Source organism: Ovis canadensis, chromosome X (assembly GCF_042477335.2).
Source record: "Ovis canadensis isolate MfBH-ARS-UI-01 breed Bighorn chromosome X, ARS-UI_OviCan_v2, whole genome shotgun sequence".
NCBI classification, from domain to species: domain Eukaryota; kingdom Metazoa; phylum Chordata; class Mammalia; order Artiodactyla; family Bovidae; genus Ovis; species Ovis canadensis.
In genome coordinates this window covers 91951950-91972179 of record NC_091727.1, presented here as the reverse complement: position 1 = coordinate 91972179, position 20230 = coordinate 91951950, and the positions used below count along the sequence as shown (strand labels likewise).

At 41.8% G+C, this 20230-nt stretch overlaps 1 protein-coding gene and 1 pseudogene across 1 annotated transcript; one reads left to right on the top strand and one right to left on the bottom strand.

Annotated features, from left to right (window-relative positions):
* Nucleotides 1–859: 859 nt before the first annotated feature.
* LOC138930811 (putative MAGE domain-containing protein MAGEA13P) lies at nt 860–1921 on the bottom strand. The gene has a single exon (XM_070291221.1). It carries the CDS (start codon nt 1919–1921, stop codon nt 860–862), a length of 1062 nt encoding a protein of 353 aa, XP_070147322.1.
* Nucleotides 1922–18713: 16792 nt separating this feature from the next.
* LOC138929998 (centromere protein O pseudogene) lies at nt 18714–19786 on the top strand (annotated as a pseudogene).
* The last annotated feature ends 444 nt before the right edge of the window (nt 19787–20230 follow it).

Here is a 20230-nt window from a genome sequence, read left to right as displayed (position 1 = left end):
TTACCCTGTTGGCTCCTAGAGGATGTCTCACCATCTCTTCATCTGATTGCTGCTCCTAGACCCTGCCGATTTCTGGGAGGGATGTGTCCTGCTTAGGCTAGGCTCACCATCTCTAACACAGGGCTTTCCATTAATTCATGTTTGGCAAAGAAATGAATCAGTGAGAAACGTTTAAGATTTACTTTCTCTCATGTTCTTGAATAAGCCAAGCATATCCAGCTATGTATCATTTAATAAAAACTACAGACTAGAAGAGATAAATGAACCTAATTAGCCATCCTTTATAACTTTCGCGTATTCCTGAATGCTGCAACCTCACAGACTATAGAACACCAGGCTCCTCTGTCCATGGAATTGTCCAGGCAGGAATACTGGAGTGGGTTGCCATTTCCTTCTCCAAAGATCTTCCTGACCCAGGGATTGAACCCACCATCTTCTGTGGTTCTGCATTGCAAGCAGATTCTTTACCACTGAGCCACTGGGGAAGTCCCTTTGTCCTTAACTTTTCTACTGGGTTCTTTCACATTTCCAAGCAAATCCTATTCTAATGCCTTGTTTCAGATCACAGGGAAAGTTGGGGGGTTTCTCAGTGTGTTTGCAAAATTGTAAAACTCTTATATGTGATAAACAGCTATAACTGTGTGATCATTGTCACTCATAAGCTTAGATTCTGGAGCTAATTAAACTTTATTAAACAATATTTGGGAAAAAAAAAACAATAAAAAAAAGTTAAATTGTCCAAATCATCCATATACAACAGAAACATGAAAATGCTAATAGACTGTTCCACCCCAGCCCTCCATTACACGGAACACTGACTGTTGTCTTCAGATGAAGACTGAAGAAACTGCTTTGGACTTCACTCAGGGCAGAAGAGGTTGATGGACACGGCACTGGAATTTTCACTGTCCATGGTAGTAGTATCATCCCAGGGGACAGTTCTGGCCTGGGCTCTCTCATCTCTCAAAGCTTCCTCATACCAAAATAAGGAAGTGGGGTCAGTCCCACTGATCTTGGCAAAAAACTCCAGGACTTTCATCTTGCTGGTTTCAGCATAGGCCCTTGGACCCCATAGGAATTCATAGCGTGGAGGATCACTGTGAGGCACCTGCCGATACTGTAGATATTGTTCCTCCACCAAATCTTTGGTGATGAGTTTCCTGGGCTCCCCATAGATAAAATCCTCCTGCCCAGCATATACCCCCATCATATTCAATGCTTTCCAAATATTCTCTTCAGGGGCACAGTTGCCCTCCATGAAGATCATACCCAGGATAAGTATCAGGAAGCCGGTCTTGGGCATTCCCCCATCATTAATCAGCATCCCATCGTAGGTGAGGTTGAGTGTTTTGACAAGCTCATAAGAGTGTCCCATGGGGTCCACTTCTTTTACTTCAATGCCAAAGACGACCTCCATGCACTTACAGACTTTGCTGAAGATCTCAGGGAAGTTGTCCTTGTGTTCTCTGATGACACTCCTCAGCATTTCTGCTTTTGTGGTGGGTTCCTTTGTTACATATTTGATACACAGAAACTGAACCAGTTCAGCCACCTTGTTGTTTAGCTCACCACCGAGCGAGGACTCAGGATCTGGTGGAGTCTTGCAGTTGCTGGGCTCCTTCTCCTCTTGGCTACTGGAATTCTCATCAGATTGACTCAGTGGAGTGGCTGAGGTGGCAGTGGGTGAGGAGCAGGCTCCCTGAGAATTTTGGACAACACTCAGTGCCCCAGTGGCAGGCACCTCCTCTGTGGTTCCAGGGATCAACAGGGTGAGGGAAGAGGAGATGGTGGATTTGGGGCAGGAGGTGGCCTCTTCCTTCTGAGCCATGGAGGCCTGCACACATTCTAGGCCCTGTGCCTCTTTTGGAGCCTGAAGGTCTTCCTCAAGCTTGCAGCACTCACTCTTCTGACCCAGAGACATGATGGCTGGTATTGGAGGTAGCCAGCAGGACAGTGGGACACTGGAGGAGCAAGAGTGGCCTCAGCTGAGAAAATCCCCTCACCCAGGATGGCTCTGCCAAAGGAAGCTTACAGGTCTCCTCTTTAGGGGATCTCCCAGGTGTCATGGGCTTCTGTTCTGGTCAGCCTAAGAACAAAAGAAGAAGCGAGATAGTTCCTCAGGGTGGAACCCAAGGATTCCAGGGCTGAGAGTAGGCCAGGTGGGGTCAGGCACTATGGATTCTCTGTTTTGGGGTGGGCAGGACCTTGGGAGACATTCAGGGTGTGCACCTCGTTTTGACTGCTGCAGCTGGCCAGGCCTTCTCCCATATGCTGACCTGAGAACCCAGGCCTCAGACCATGGCTGTCACCTCCCAGATCTTAGAACTTTGAGGAGGGAAACTGAGAGGATTCCTCAGGATGCAGACTACAGACACAGTTGTGGGCCCTGTAGTGTTGACAGAAGTGGTGGGGCCAAGCTCTGTGATGTCCCTTCTGTCGTGGGGTGGATGGTTCCCTCAATGCTCCTTCAGAGTCCCAGCACTTTCCCCTGCCAGCATCTAGGCCCTGTCACTCTGCTGATGTCCCCCAGAGGAAGAAGAGAAGGGGCACCACATCGGACTCCACTTGCCCAGGGTCTCCCAAGGCTGCTAGCAGGGACTGTGCGGGTTTCAGAGGTAGGGGTAGGGGGGCACCCATATCTGGGCTAGGAGGGCCCATCACATGATTCATCTTTACACCTGACCAAGCCCGCCTCACATCCTCCACAGCTGAGCAGACTTGGCATCCTCAGGTTGCAGCCTTGCTTCTCTATGAGAGACCCAAGCCCCATGATGGGAGCACAACCTACCACTACTGGCCGCCTCTGCCCAGGGCCTCTTGGGTACCACAGCAGGGTAGAGGCCATCTGTTCTGGGGTAGGGGGTACCCTCCGATCTGCCTTCCCACCTGGGCAGGTTCTCAGCCAGCCCTCACTGGACATCTCCTGGAGCCTGCCCTACCCGACACCAAAGTGCCTAGAGTCCACACCCAGTGGCTCCTACTTGAGGTCTCCTGGGTTGGAGCAAGGAGCAGGGCAGCTTTCTGTGGGCCACCCTTTCTCTGTGGTGATGACCCCTCAGTTCTGCTCAGTGTCATCACAGCTACCCCTGACAGGGTGAAATTGGGTCAGGGAGTGGCCCAGGGCTGAGCACAGCCCCTCGGTTTCAGTAGGGCCCTGAATGTCTGCACAGAAAACCTTTCTTTGCTGTCCCTCAGGATCTTCACATCAAGGCGCGGCCACCCCTGGGACTCCAGACCCTGCTGGCCCCAGGCCTCACCCCTTCAGACTCTGAAAGCTGAAGTAGGAAACATCACATCCGAAACCCTTCCTTGGGTGGACAGTAAGGACGGGGCTGGGCCCACCTTTCTGCAGTGGGCTCTCCCCTCCGCCAGTCTCTTATGGGCCTTGCTTTCATGCCTGGTGAGGGGGTCTGGGCCTTCTTGGCCTGCCGACCTGATGCCCCATCAAACTGATCGTCTCACCTCCCAAGATCCCCGACCCAGAATGGGAGAGGGGTTTTCTTGCCAGCACTTGTCCACGTCTCTGGGTCTGACACTACTAGTTGGGGTGAATTTCTGCGAGGATCCCCCTCTGGCTCTAAGGTGGGGGACACCTCAGTCCTCAAGGTGTTCCTATTTACTCCTGTCAGGGCCTGGGCCCCCTTTCTTTTGCTGGTCTGAGATGTGCCCTGCAGGCCAAGAGCACCACCTCCATGAGGTCTTGACAGTGAAGTGTGGATGGGAGGGGTCATCTGTCAACCATACCTGGGGCCTCATGAAGCAGATGGAAAAGGCAGGTGTCTGCAGTTTCTTCAGGATCCTCCCTCTGACAACTGGCAGAGTCTGGGCCTTGTCCCTTTGCTGACCTGAGTATAATCACTGCAGTTGAAGCCTCGTCTTCAGATTCCCAAGTTTGAAGTCAGCAACTACATCCAAGGACCCTGCATAGGGCCTCCGAGAGCTGAAAGTGGGCCTAGACGAAGCGGAGGCCTATTCTCTTCTGTTTGGCAGGCAATTTGGTCATCCCACGGGATCAGTTTGACTCTTGGAATTGCCGGCACCCCCTCCCCATGAGGGCCGCCTCCCTTAATCACTGGTCACCTTGGAGTTCGCAAGAGTCAGAAAAGTGGAGGGCAGTGCCAATCCCGACAAACCTACTGGGAGTCTCCCAGGATTGACATCAGGGGTGGAACAGGGTACTGCAGGGCCCACAAGGTTCTGTGCTTCTCTTGGCTGCTGCCTTCTTGATTAAATGCTCTCTGGTAGGTTCCTTCTTTTCTGCCAGCTGTGAGCATTTGCTCAGCTGCAAACCTTCCAGAGAAAGGTTTAAGTTCCCAGGAGCTAGATGGGAGAGCAGCACTGCCTTATGACAGGTGGTGGATATTCAGAAAAGCAGCTTGTCTTCCTATGGGTCTCTTCACCAGCCAGACATACACTTTGGAAACATTTTGTTCTAACACTTTATTTCCTACCCTGAAGTGGTAGAGCAGTGTGATTTGGGGAGATTCTGCTCTTTTGAAGTTCTCACACTGCATTATCCAGTATAGTGATTTCCATTTTTCTTAAGCCTCATTGACATTAAGGAATATATTTTATGAATATATTTTATTTTTATATTTTATGAAGCATCTTTTTATGAAGGATCTGTGTGTGTGTGTGTGTATGTGTTTCATCCTTATAGTTGCTATTCCACTTTTAGAACATTCTTTTAATCAAAAATATGTTTTCACTTATGGACATGGGAAGAGGGGAGGAGAGGGTGAGATGTATGAAGAGAATAACATGGAAATTTACATTACCATTTGTAAAATAGATAGCCAATGGGAATTTGCTGTATGCCTCAGGAAACTCAGACAGTGGCTCTGTACCAACATAGAGGGGTAGAATGGGGTGGGAGATGGGAGGGAGGTTCAAAAGGGAGGGCATATATGTATGCCTATGGCTGATTCATGTTGAGGTTTGACAGAAAACAACAAAAGTCTATAAAGCAATCATTCTTTAATTAAAACATAAATTTAAAAGTATGTTTTCAAAGTCAGGCTTCACTCAAGTGATTTCAGGTGGTGATTAACACAGGCTCTGGAGTCATACTGCATCAATCAACCTAATTTTTCCTGAAACTGCCCTGGGCCTACTGGCCTCTGTGGGCTGAGGTGGTATGTTTAAAAATATTCCTCCCACCTCCCTTCATCTGAGGTCTATTTTTGTCTATGGACCTTCACAAACTTGTCTGCCACCTCCCACCCTCTCACCAAGTACCACTTCTTTTTTCTCCACCAAGGGTTTCTCATGCTTTTTTGTTTAGACTTGGTTGTTGATATTTTTGGTAGGCTGAAAAATGGCCCTCCCAAAGATCTCCTATCCCAATCCCTAGAACCTTCTTTGGGAAAAGGGTCTTTGCAGATATGATTAAGAATCTTTCCATGGAGGGATTAGCCTGGATTATCCAGGTGGGTCCTAAATAGAATCACATGTTTCCTAACAAGACAGAGGCAGGAGAACTGACAAGCTGAGAAGGCAATGTGAAGATGGAGCAGGGAACTATTTGGAGATGTTGACCTTGAAGATTTCAGTCATGTTCCCATAAGCCAAGGAAGGCCAGCAGTTACAAGAAGCCAGTAAAGGTAAGGAATGGGCTTTCCCCCAGAGCAGTGGTCCCCAACCTCTGGGGTCTAATGCCTGATGATCTGAGGTGGAGCTGATGTAATACTAGAAATACAATACACAATCAATGTCATGTGCTGGAATCATCCTGAAACCACCCCTCCCTCTGTCCATGGAAAAACTGTCTTCCACACGACTGGTCCCTGGTGCCAAAAGCTTGGGGATAGCCAACCTACAGTCTCCAGAGGGTGTGTGGCCTTGCCAGTACCATCATTTCACCCTAATGAAACTGATTTTGGGCATCTGGCTTTCAGAACTGTAAGAGAATAAATTTCTGTTGCTTAAGACAGCCAGTTCATGGTAGTTTAATACAGCAATCTTAGGAGACTAATACAACATTTTTCATTTTCTTTCATTCTCCCTTCTGTGGTTTTCCAGGTTTGATTTCGGGAGTGGAGGACAGCAGTCCAAACTTGACTTGCATTTTAGCAACAAAAGTCACTAAATCTGTAAGTAACTCAAGGAGAATTGACATCTTTACCGTATTTTGTTTCACATCAGTGAACATGGCGTATTTCAATTTTGGGGGGACTTAAAAAAAATCTTAATCAGGAAAGTTTTATGTTTGCCTTCTTAAAAATATCATATACATTTTTTGTGTGTGATTTGTTAATTCCTCTTAGATGGATTCTGGATTTTATTGTTGTTACATGTGCTAATTTGTGAATGGGATTTTGTCTATTATATGTGGTAATTAATTATGGCCTTTGTGTGCCAAGGCTCTTGAGTTAATTGTATTGACTGACCTCCCATACATGTTCTTTCTGAAGTTTTTTTATTTATTTGGATATTCTACACAGTGATTCCTTTTAATTTTCTAGGCAGATGATGGTATAGTTACAAATACATATCTTTCTGTTCAATATTTATATATGTTATTCATTTTGGTATCTGTATCTCTGGCTTTGTATTCCAGTGAAATTTTGATCAGTAGATGTGAGAATATATGTCTTTTTCAAGACTTGAATGAAAATACTTCGAACATTTCACACCTGACTATGTTTGGTGTAGAATTTAGGAAAAGCAAGTTCTTTCTAAGTTTGCTAGAAGTTTGTACCATTAACTCATGTTGAGTTTCTCTCAGAGGCTTTTTCTATACCCATTGGCACAATCTTTTTTTTTTTTTCTCTTCTGATTTGTTACTGTATGGACCTACAACTGAAAATATTTTCTAATGTTAAATCATATTTTCATTTCTTGGGCACAGCCCATTTGCTCATTGAATTCACTACTTTGTTGACTATGCTATTTTATGCTATTTACTACTATGTGAATGAGCTTTGCTCAATTATTCTTTTCATGGGGATGGAAGGCAATGTCCTCATTTGGTTTTTGAAACAAGGAGAGCTGGCTGGGAAAAATGAGTTGCATAACTCCCCCTCTCCCTTTTTGTGGGTATGCCTTAGAAAAGTTTTTCTTTCTTTCAGAAGAGAACTCTAGGTTGTGTGGTATACTTCCATTAGGAGGTGTGTAATGCCTGGTCTTTCTTTGTGAAGATGTCAGCAGTCCATGATTATCACGTATATCAATCCTTTAGGGGTCACAGAATGTTCATTCTCATTCTTTCTTACTCTACTAGCTGAAATACCTCTATATGTGATAACATTTCTTTGTCCACCATGTGGTTATCCTGAGGGAACTTGTGTTCCCTTGTATTAAAATCTCTTCATCTAAATTTTGTACAGTCTATTTCATGCTTTTGTTCCTGATCTTTTTTTAGTAACCATATTTGCAAATATGATCACCTTATAAGTATCTTATGTTAATTGGTTCTGCTGTTTCTATTTCATTTTTTTCTGCATTTATCTTCCTTACTTCCTGGTTTCTATTTCTTTAGGTTGAATATGCTATTAACTCTGTACATTCTTTAGGTATTTATCTGTTCTAAATATTTCTTGTTTTCTTTTTTCAATATAAATTTATTTATTTTAATTGGAGGTTAATTACTTTACAATATTGTATTGGTTTTGCCATACCTCAACATGAATCTGCCACAGGTATACACGTGTTCCCCATCCTGAAACCCCCTCCCTCCTCTCTCCCCGTACCATCTCTCTGGGTTGTCCCAGCACACCAGCCCCAAGCATCCAGTCTCATGCATAAAAAAAAAAATATATTTTCTAAGAAATCTATTGAAAACTATACATTTCTCACTGAGTATCACTAGAGCTGTATCATACAGATAGTATTATATAGCTTCATATGTACTGCTTAAATATTTTGCAAGTTGAATATATCATTATTACTTATGCTATTATAATCTATATATGTATGTGTATATATACACACACTAAAGTGTGTAAAAACATTTTTGCGTAGGATTTGAAGAGGACAAAAGAGAATATTAAGAGGAGGTTTCATGAGCCAGGGGTGTTTGGTTTTGGGTTATTAATTGTAACAGACACAAACATATTTGACTATCAGTGACTGAGTTGGGTTTATCCCATGAAGGTGAATAAGTTTAATGCTAGAAAATGTGTCACTATGATTGGTCACACATGTTAAAGTCAGGGATTATCCAGGCAAATAGAAACTACAGTAAATATACAACACAGGGAATTTAATGTAGGGGATCAGGTTCACAACATATAGAAAAGCTGAACAACGGAGAAGTGGGGAACCCAACAATTAGCAACTTGAGGAAGTCACTCCCACCTTTAGCCTGAGAGGAAAAAGAAAGATGGTAGTATTATTGGAGTCTAATTGTTGCCTTCAATAGGATCTGGAGGCATGGTGAGCCAGTCTTAGGGGAGTTGAAGCCATGGAGAAAATGTAGCCATGGAATGAGAGCCACCTGATCTAGAGGGAAAAGGAGAAAAACTCTAGCTGCTTCATTCATCTGCATTGTAATCTCCTGCTGGTGCCATCAGTTGGCTGAACCAAGATGGCAACAAAATGTTAGTGAGTTTACAAATTACAGGCTGCGGGTGTCAGCCAGTTCATCATAGAGAGCAGAGCAGGGGATGAGGGAGGGTTGGTCAGTGAGTTCAGTAGCTCAGTCATGTCCGACTCTGTGACCCTATGGACTGCAGCACACCAGGCTTCCCTATCCATCACCATCTCCCATAGCTTACTCAAACTCATGTCCTTTGAGTAAGTGATGCCATCCAACCATCTCATCCTCTGTCATCCCCTTCTCCTCCTGCCTTCAATCTTTCCCAACATCAGGGTCTTTTCCAATGAGTCGGCTCTTCCTATCAGGTGGCCAAAGTATTGGAGCTTCAGCTTCAGTGTCAGTCCTTCCAATGAATATTCAGGACTGATTTCCTTTAGGATGGACTGGTTTGATCTCCGTGCAGTCCAAGGGACTCTCAAGAGTATTCTTCAACACCACAGTTCAAAAGCATCAATTCTTTGGTGTGCAGCTTTAAAAAAATATTCATTTTTTAATTGAAGGATAATTGCTTTAAAGAATTTTGTGTTTTTTTTTTTTTTTTTTTGTCCAACCTCAACATGAAACAGACATAGGTATACATTTATTCCCTCCCTTTCGATCCTCCCTCCCATCTCCCACCGCATCCTACCCATCTAGGTTGATACAGAGCCCCTGTTTGAGTTTCCTGAGACATACAGCAAATTCCCGTTGGCTATCTATTTTACACATGGCAATGTAAGTTTCTATGTTACTCTCTCCATACATCTCACCCTCTCCTCCCCTCTCCTTATGTCCATAAGTCTATTCTCTCTATGTCTGTTTCTCCATTGCTGCTCTGAAAATAAATTCTTCAATACTATTTTTCTAGATTCTGTATATATGCATTAGTATACGATACTTATCTTTCTATTTCTAACTTACTTCACTCTGTATAATAGGTTCTAGGTTCATCCACCTCATTAGAACTGACTCAAATGTGTTCCTTTTTATGGCTGAGTAACATTTCATTATGTATATGAATCAAAACTTCTTTATCCATTCATCTGTCGATGGACATCTCGGTTGCTTTCACACTCTAGTTATTGTAAATAGTGCTGCAATGAACAAGCACTCAGCATTTTTTTATGGTCCAACTTTCACATCTGTACATGACTGCAGTAAAAACCATAGCTTTGACTATACAAACCTTTGTCGGCAAAGTGATGTCTCTGCTTTTTAATATGCTGTCTAGGTTGGTCATAGCTTTACTTCCAAGGAGCAAGTGTCTTTTAATTTCATGGCTGCAGTCACCATCTACAGCGATTTTGTAGCCCAAGAAAATAAAGCCTGTCACTGTTTCCATTGTACTCATCTATTTGCCATGAAGTGATGGGACCAGATGCCATGATCTTAGTTTTCTGAATGTTGAGTTTGAAGCCAGCATTTTCACTCTCCTATTTCACTTTCATCAAGAGGCTTTTTAGTTCCTCTTCACTTTCTGTCATAAGGGTGGTGTCATCTGCATATCTGAAGTTATTCATAGTTCTCCTTGCAAACTTGATTCCAGCTTGTGCTTCATCCAACCAAGCATTTTGCATGATGTACTCAGCATATAAGTTAAATAAGCAGGGTGACAATATACAGCCTTGACGTACTCCTTTCCCTATTTGGAACCAGTCTATTGTTCCATGCCCAGTTCTAACTGTTGCTTCTTGACCTGCATACATGTTTCTCAGGAATCTAGTAAGGTGGTCTAACATTCCCATCTCTTTCAGAATTTTCCACAGTTTATTGTGATCCACACAGTCAAAGGCTTTGGCATAGCCAATGAGGCAGAAGTACATGTTTTTCTGGAATGCTCTTGATTTTTATATGATCCAACAGATGTTGGCAATTGGGTCTCTGGTTCCTCTGTCTTTTCTAACTTCAACTTGAACTTTTGGAAGTTCTCGATTCATGTACAGTTGAAGTGTGGCATGGAGAGTTTGAGCATTACTTTGCTAGCTTGTGAAACGAGTGCAATTTTGCAGTAGTTTGAACATTCTTTGGCATTGCCTTTCTTTGGTACTGGAATGAAAGCTGACCTTTTCCAGTCCTGTGGCCACTGCTGAGTTTTCCAAATTTGCTGGCATACTGAGTGCAGCACTTTCATAGCATCATCTTTTAGGATTTGAAATAGCTCAGCTGGAATTCCATCACCTCCACTAACTTTGTTCATAGCGATGCTTGATTTCACTGTCTAAGATGTTTGGCTCTAGGTGAGTGATCACACCATTGTGGTTATCTGGGTCATGAAGATCTTTTTTTGGTATAGTTGTTTTGCATATTCTTGCCACCTCTTCTTGATATCTTCTGCTACTGTTAGGTCCATACCATTTCTGTCCTTTATTGTGCCCATCGTTGCATGAAGTGTTCCCTTGGTATCTCTGATTTTCTTGAAGAGATCTCTAGTCTTTCCCATCCTATTTCTTTGGATTGTTCACTGAGAAAGGCTTTCTTATCTCTCCTTGCTATTCTTTACTACTCTGCATTCAGATGGGTATATTTCCTTACTCCATATACCATATGTTTATACTATAGTGTAGTCTATGAAGTATGCAGTAGCATTATGTTGAAAAAATGTACATATCTTTATTTAAATAATATGTTATTTCTAGAAAAATGCTATCATTCAACAATTCTGGATTGCCAGAAACCTTCAACTTGTAAAAAAAAAAAGCCCACTATATCTACAAAGCACAATAAAATGAGACATGCCTGTAACACATAAAAGGGGAAAAGACTTGAATACTTATCCAGTGAAGATATACAAATGGCCGATGAGCATATCAAAGATGCTCAACATCACTAGTCTTTAGAGCAATGCAAATCAAAACCACAATGAAATCCTCTTCACACCCACTACGTGGAAGTAATTTTATAAAAACTATGTTATTCCATTCTTTTTAATGGCTGAGTAATATTCCATTGTATATATGTACAGTGTCTTTTTTATTCTTCTGTTAATGTACATTTAGGTTGCTTCTGTGTCTTGACTATTGCAAACAATATTGTAATGAACCTTACAGTGCATGCATCTTTTTGAATTATGATTTCCTCTGGATATATGCCCAGAAGTGGAATTCCTAGGTCATATGGTAGTTCTGTTTCTAGTTTTTTAAGGACTCTCCACACTATATAGTGGTTCTCTATAGTGGTTGTACCAATTTACATTCCCACCAACAGTGTAGGAGAGTTCCCTTTCTACATACCCTCTCCAGCATTTATTGTTTGTAGATTTTTGGATGATGACCATTCTGACTGGTGTGAGGTGCTATATCATTATAGTTTTGACTTATATTTCAATGAACATCTTTTCATGTGCCTCTTGGCCATCTGTATGTCTTCTTTGGAGAAATGTCTATTTAGATATTCCCACTTCTTTTTCTTTATTAGGTTGTTTGTTTTTGTGGTGTTGAGATGTATGAGCTATTTGTAAAATTTGGAGACTAATCCTTTGTCGGTCACATCATTTGCAAATATTTTCTCCCATTCTTTGGGGTGTCTTTTCACTTGTTTTTGGTTTCCTTTTCTGTGCAAAAGCTTTTGAGTTTACTTTGGTCCCATTTGTTTACTTTTGTTTTTATTTCCATTACTCTTGGAGATGGATTGAAAAAGATATTGCTATGATTTATGTCAGAGAGTGTGGATGGACCTGGAAATTATCATACTAAGGGATGTAAGTCAGAAAGAGAAAGACAAACATCATATGATATTGCTTAAATGTGGTATCTAAAAATTAGCAATAAAAATGAACTTATTTACAAGATAGAAACAAACTTAGAGAATGAACTTATGGTTACTAAGATGAAAGGGTAGGGGGAGAAATAGATTGGGAGTTTGGAAAGACATGTATACAATACTGTACTTAAAATAGATAACTAACAAGGACCTACTGTATATAGGGTGGGGACCTCTGCTCAATACTCTTTAATAACCTAAATGGGAAAAGAATTTGAAAAGGTATAGATTCATGTATATGTATAACTGAATCATTTTGTTGTACATCTGAAACTAACACAACATTGCTAATCAGTTATACTCCAATATAAAACAAACATTAAGGGGAAAAATGAATAATGACAAGTGTTAGCATGGATGTGGAAAAACTAAAAATGCCTTGCATTGCTGGTGGAGATGTAAAATGGTGTACCTAGTTTGGAAATTACCTTGTATTCTGCAACTTTCTTATGCTTACTTATTAGTTCTAGGGTCCATGCACAGATTTGAATATAGATATTGGTTTTGTGGACACAGGGATATGTGTTCAAAGAGAGCACATAACACTATGGTCCTCTGCACAGTATAAAGGTCCTCTGCATGGTAAAAAGGCAAGCAAGGAAGTTCTTCTTTAATGACACTATGAACCAATTCTATAGGCTGAGGACTGAAGAAATTCTGTAGGTTAGAGGTTCTCAAATTCATTTACACAAGTATCACTATTCCATATTCCAGCTTCCAACCCTTTACATTTTAGAGCTTTGACTTGGGCACAGGCCACTTTCCCAGCATAAGAATCCATTCAACATTTTTTTCTGAAATTGTGGTGATTGGAGCAATTAAGTCCTGAGTCTGATCTTTAGCTCTGTCAGACCTGTGGTAGCAGATGAGTCTCTTTACACACTGCTAAGGAGAGGGGCATGGGAGCCCACTCCAGTATTCTTGCCTGGAGAATTCCATGTACAGAACAGCCTGCTGGGCTACAGCCCATGGGGTCACAAAGAGTCAGACATGATTGAGCAACTAACAGAAAAGGAGCCATCTAACTTATATTGTGCTTTCATTTGGTGATTGATTGTACAGAACTTGATTGATTGAACAGAATGCTATTTTTTTCTTTCCAAAGTGTCACCCGTCCTGAACAATGAACACCACATTTCACAAATCTTATTACAGTTTCTCCCTTTTTTCTTAAAAGCCAGAGAGATTGCATAAGCCAATACATTCCCTTTCACTTGGACCTCCTCTAAGTTGACCACATATGAATAACTACTTCAACATTCCAGGGAATATTAACATGCAATCTACAACGAGTGATTTGCCCGCCAGTTGGGAGTGGCCAAAGTCTATATCTCCATTCTTAGAATCTGCTTCCTAAGAACATTACTGATATCAGTTGTCTTAGCATGTGTTTCTTTCTTTTTTCTGTCTTTTTTTTTTTTTTTTTTAAGCCATGTGGCTTACAGGAGCGCATTAGGTTGGTGCAAATGTAATTGCGGTTTTGGACTGTGAAATTGAAATCATTATAACTAGGCTTAAACACGTCCTTATGAATAAAAATAGGAACTGTTAAAATCAATATATTTTTGCTAATGAGAAATAAGTTTGTTTATTCCTGAAGTGTAAAATTCTGTACTTCGGGATTTGACAAACTCTTTGAAAGCATTTTCTGCCTCCTGCTGGTTGGTTGTGGAAGCATTTTCCCTGCAAGAAGTTGTCAAGATGCTTGAAAAAGTGGTAGTCAGTTGGCAAGAAGTTAGGTGAATACAGAGGAAGAGGCAAAACTTTGTAGCCCAATTCATTTAACTTCTGAAGCATTGGCTGTGCAATGTGTGGTCCAGCATTGTCATGGAGAAGAAGTGGGCCTTTCTGTTGCTCAATGCCAGCTGCAAGCATCAAAGTTCTCGGTGCCTCTCATCAATTTTCTGATCATACTTCTCAGATGTAATGATTTGGCAGGGATGTAGAAGGCTATAGTGCGTCAGACCAGCAGCAGACCACAAAACAGTAATCATGAATGTTTTTTTCATGCAAGTTTGACTTTGAGAAGTGCTTTGGAGCTACTTGGCCCAACCACTGAGTTTATCATCACCAGTTATCATATAAAGTCCACTTTTCATTGCACATCACAAACCGATCGAGAAATGGCTCATTGTTTTTGTGTAAAATAAGAGAAGATGACACTTCAAAAATAGCAATTTTTTTAGGTTTTTGTCAGCTCTTGGAGCACCTACTTATTGAGCTTTTTTCACCTTTCCAATTTTCTTCAAATCCAAACAACTGTAGAATGGTCAGTGTTGAGTTCTTTGGCAAGTTCTCATGTAGTTGTAAGAGGATCAGCTTTGATGATGGTTCTTAATTGGTTGTTGTCAACTTCTGATAGCTGGCTACTGTGCTTCTAATCTTCAAGGCTCTTGTCTCCTTTTTAAAACTTCTTGAACCAGCAGTTCCTAGGCCAAATGCTTTGTTGATATTGTAAGTTGTCTCAATTGCTTTACCACCCATTTTGGACCAGTAAGAAAATCGCTCAAATTTGCTTTTTGTCTAACACCGATTCCCTAGTCTAAAATAAATATAAAATATGCAGCAAATATTAAGTCACTTGCAAAAAAAAACATAAAGCAAGAAATGTGCCTTAAAATGATGTATAGCACAACCACATTTAAGAATGTATTCCAATATCAAATGACAAATTTCACCAATGCAAAATCATAATTACTTTTGCACCAATTTAATAGTTCCCCAACAAGAGATTGGACCTGGGCCCTTGGTGGAGTCCTAACCACTAGAGCACCAGGGAATTCCCTTGCATGCATGTGTTTCTTTCCTTTAAAAAAAAATTGTCCTTCAAATAATTTTGTCTCTATATTTGTGCAGTATAAGCTCTTCCTAAAATATATCCTGGTTACTAGTTGCTTAACATCTTAAGTGTCTAGTGAATATCTTACACAGATTGGATCCCCAATGTTTATGCATATCATGGGTGTGTGCTCAGTTGTGTCTGACTTTTTGTGACCCATTGGACTGTAGCCCACCAGGCTCCTCTGTCCATGGGATTCTTCAGGAAAGAATACTGGAGTGGGTTGCCATGCCTTCCTTCAGGGAATCTTCCCAATCTAGGGATCAAACCCACATCTCCTGCATTGGCAGGTGGATTCTTTACCACTGAGCCGCCTGGGAAGCCCATCCTTATCATTGTTGTTCAGTTGATAAGTCGTGTCTGATACTTTGTGACCGCACAAACTGCAGCATGGAGCTCAATAAAAAACTGTCTAACTGAATAAATGTAGAACAACTACTACTCTGACAGCTGCTGCTATTAAATCATCTTAGTTGTGTCTGACTCTGTGCGACCACATAGGTGAAAGTCCACCAGGCTCCACTGTCCCTGGGATTCTCCAGGCAAGAACACTGGAGTGGGTTTCCACTTCCTTCTCCAATGCATGAAAATGAAAGTGAAGTCACTCAGTTGTGTCCGACTCTGACAGCACCATCTGGCAACACCATTCTATATTTATTCTTGTTATGCTCATCTACCAACATTCTGGTCAATGTTTCCTCACTTTTGAAGTCTGGTAACTTATCCCATCTTCCTTTCTGCCTTAAGCTTTGTCATTATCCAAGGAATGCTGTGTCCACACAACACTGTAGTTTTCACTTATTTGAACTCCTTCACTCCACTGATAATCTGTTTCTCTAAATATCATCCATCAGATTAGTACATGTTAGTACATGTTCAACAACCTAATCCTTATAATCTCTCAGAACAGATTATGCTGCAATTTAAATTCCTGTTCAATCCATCATGTATCATACTTGCTTAACTTTCCAGTTCTTTTATACTTTGCATTTACATATTACACAATCCATCATCTCATTGCCTGTCTTTCTAATTATTATTCTCCACTCCTTGGCCCTTTGTCCTTCTGTTTCATGAATTCAGCATGAAAGTTTAATCTATCCAGATGCTTTCTTTCTCCACTTTGAGGTCTAAGATGTTCATTCAGAATTGCTACAGAAGAAATCTGCAGGGGCTGAACTGCACTTCTGTCTCCTTTCCTCCTTTCCCAGACATCGTCTGTTTTTCTCTTAACCCTTTCCTTCTATACCCGTGTGGGTGTCTTTCCAATCCAGTTTTCCACTTCTTTTTTACCTATTACTCTCTCTTTACCATTATATTAAAAACCTTTAACATTCTTTTCCAAAAACCAAAAATGCTTACTTTCCCATTTAAGTCCTCCATGATCTTTCTTCTTGTGTAGAGACCAGGATCTATAAAAGAGTCACAGTCGTTTGTTCAATATTCATCTTTAACTCCCATGGCATTCATAGCCCACTGCATTCAGGCCTAAGCCTACACCATTGTACTGAATATACTTTGTTGGATCATACACTCCTGATTGTAATATGCTTTCTTTAGCCAAAATTCATTTCGAAATATTACTGTTTGATTTTTAAGTTTCTTCTCATTTTCTCCTATTAGAAGTAATCCTACAAAGAATAAAAAGCATTATTTTTGTTTGTGAAACTTTTTTGTTTGAGTACTCACATCATTTCAGGTTAGTATCACAAATTTTTGCAAACACAGCAATGACTGTTTTGAAAATTTAGCAAAAATCCCAAGCTTCCTGTTGCTACATGAGAAATTTTACAAATCTCTGAAATTCAAAGGAAGCTTTGTCTCTGAGGCAATTCAAGACTTTCCCACTTGTCATGCTCCAGAGTATTCTTTTAAAAGTTTCTTTTTTTTTTCACAACAAATTTTAATTTCTGAACATTTCCTATTATGTTATATAGGTTTAGAGGTAGAGATTTTTCAAGGAAAATCTTTTTTTTAAATTTTATACTTAATCTTTTAATAACAAAAACCAATAAATGTTAGAAAGTATGAGGAAAAATGCTTTAATAAGAAGTTTTATAATATGCTAATTTTTTCTTCCTGTTCCCTGGTGGCTCAGATGGTAAAGCGTCTGCCTACAATGCGGGAGACCTAGGTTTGATCCCTGGGTTGGGAAGATCTCCTGGAGAAGGACATGGCAACCCACTCCATTACTCTTCCCTGGAAAATACCATGGACAGAAGAGCCTGGTAGGCTACAGTCCACAGGGTCTCAAAGAGTCAGACATGACTGAGTGACTTCACTTCACTTCACTTTCTGCAATAAGATAGCTCTATTTTCTCAATCTGAGAAGGTAGTTATGTTCCAGTGTATTGTACATATGATGCCGGTACTGGCTCTTCTCCATCCACATCCATCCTCTGCCTTTGTTTTCCTTGCTCTATTCCTCAGCTCTGTATCATTTCAACTCTGTTGCCACCAGTGGGTGGCACTGGTAGGAGATTGGAAGGCAGGAGGGAATAAAGGCCACTTCTTTCTACTGAGGTTCTGGCAATGCTGGGTCTCTTTAAACTTCTAGCTCCAGTCAAGCATCCATGTTCTCTGGACCTAGCTCTCACTAGACTCCACCCCCACCACTTTTTCCGCCTTTTAAATTTAAAATTAAGAACAGAAAGTTAAGAACCTGTCAATCCTAAAGGAAATCAGTCCTGAATATTCATTGGAAGGACTGTTGCTGAAGCTCCAGCATTTTGGCCACCTGAAGCGAAGAACTGACTTCTTGGAAAAGACCCTGATGCTGGGAAAGATTGAAGGCAGGAGGAGAAGGGGACAACAAAGAATAAGATGGTTGGATGGCATCACCAACTCGATGGACATGTGTTTGAGCAAGCTCCAGGAGTTGGTGATGGACAGGGAAGCCTGGTGTGCTGCAGTCCATGGGGTTGCAAAGAGTCAGACACAACCGAGCAACTGAACTGAAGAACAGAAAAGCTTCCAACTTTTATTTCTTGTGTGCCTGTATTGTTTGCTATTGGTGGATAACATATTACCAAAAATATAACAGATTAAAATAACAAATACTTAATATCTCATTTTCTATGGGTCAGGAATCTAGTCAAAGCTTACTTGAATGCCTCTGGCTTGAGGTCTCTCATGAGGCTTCTTTCTTTTCTTTTTATTATGCGGAAAGGAGGTGTCTGTTCCCAGAAGTATTTATGTTATTGTTCAGAGATCTCAGTTTCTTACTACAGGAAGTTCTTCACAGGCCTGCCTCATGATGGGGAAGCTCAATTCCTGCAAAATATAAGAGATCTAACAGATTGAGAGTAGTGAAGGCTTTTTTTTTTTTTTTTTTAAGAATTCTCTTTCTGGACTCTTGGCTTGATTTTGAAGCCGAGGATGGCGGGAATTCTTGGCCCTGGCTAGAGTGAGCAAGAGGAGAGGTGATAAAGGGAAAGCCAGACCCAGTGGCAGACGGGGCTCTGATCAGGGTGGAAGGCTGAGAGGCCTCTTAACAGCCCCTTCCGTGTGCTAGGTAACCCAGAGAGGGGATCCAGAGGCATGGTGCCGCGGCAGCGTGCAGGGAGCTGGAGGATAACTCAATTACAGTGACAACTTTTCTAGGAAGGCCTTTGAAAATCTGAGGAGGAGATGGAGCTGGCAAATACTTTGAGACAAGACAGCGAGTGTCACGGAGGTGTTTTAGCTCACTTGGAAAGACTGGAGACTCAAGTGAGCAAATCCCATAAAAAATTGGAAGAGCCACAGAATGCACAGGCTCTTGAAGCCAGGATTCATGAACTGAAACGTTTGCGAGATAAGCTGAGGGCTGAAGTGAAACAGCATCAAGCCAGAGTTAAAGCATCTACTGCCAATGTAGAACCTGACCAAACATTAGAGATTAGTGAGCAAGAAATTTTGGAGAGAAAACAGGAAAATATGAAAGCCATTCTACAGGCATATCGTTTTACAGGGATCAGCGGGAAGCTGACCAGCCAAGGAGTATGTGTCTGCATCAGCACTGCTTTTGAGGGGAACCTGCTGGATTTCTACTTTGTGAATCTTGTCATGGAGAAACCACTTTGGATACATCACCATTCGGTGCCAGTCTTCATTCCCCTAGAAGAGATATCTGCAAAATACCTATAGACTAATACTCAGCACTTCCTGTTTGTTCTCTGCGAATACCTAAATGCTTACTCGGGGAGGAAGCACCAGGCAGATCGACTTCAGAGTGACTTTGCAGCCTTTCTTGTGGGGCCCTTGCAGAGAAACTCATTGTGCAACTTTCTGTCATTTACTTACAAAGTGAAGCCGGAAGGTCAGTCCTTCCCCTTCTGTTCTAGACTGCTGTATAAGGACCTCACGACAACCCTTACAACTGACGTCACTGTTACTTCTCAAGGGACAGAAGCATTACCCAGAATGTGGGAAGAACAGCGAGCAGCCCATGAAAAGCTGTTTTTTATGAAGCCCCTACATCAGGTGTTTACTTCATTTGCAAAAAAAGGATAAAAGCTGGATATGAGCCTGGTCTCCTAGAATATTTTCTTTGGGAACACAACAGAAGTAAAAGGAAATATTTCACTTTCTGCTCCCATGACTAAGGTGACTGGGGTTCCAGAAGAACTTTTCAAGATTATCAGGACAAGAGCCATTTCACCTAACTCGGACCACAGACAAGCAGGTCTTCAGAGTGAAAAGCACTGCTTCCAGGTTCTAGCTATGGAGTGAGTGGTGGCCAGAGAGCCACCCTCATCTGAAGCAGAGCTTCTCTGCCTGTGCTCCCAACCAGGCACAGAGGCAGCAGCCTTGTTCCACCTGTGGCAGCCCTTCCTACTCACAGTGGCCATGGCCTCTCTGGGTGGAAGAGGGCTGGTAAGAACTAGGGCTCTGGAAGGAACGTTCCAGTACCATGACTATGAGCCCTACTCCCTGGGTAAGCTAGAGGCACACTGAGGAATAGTATGCCCACCCTCAGAGCTCACATATCCACAGACAAATGAAGGCTGAAGGAGATTTTTTAAACCTAAAGTCTATGTGAGTGTGCACAGCCTGGGTTGTTGGGACTTGGTCACATGTCCTTTCCCGAAGCCTTTCTTTGATTCCCAAAAATAAACTCTCCCTCCCCTTTG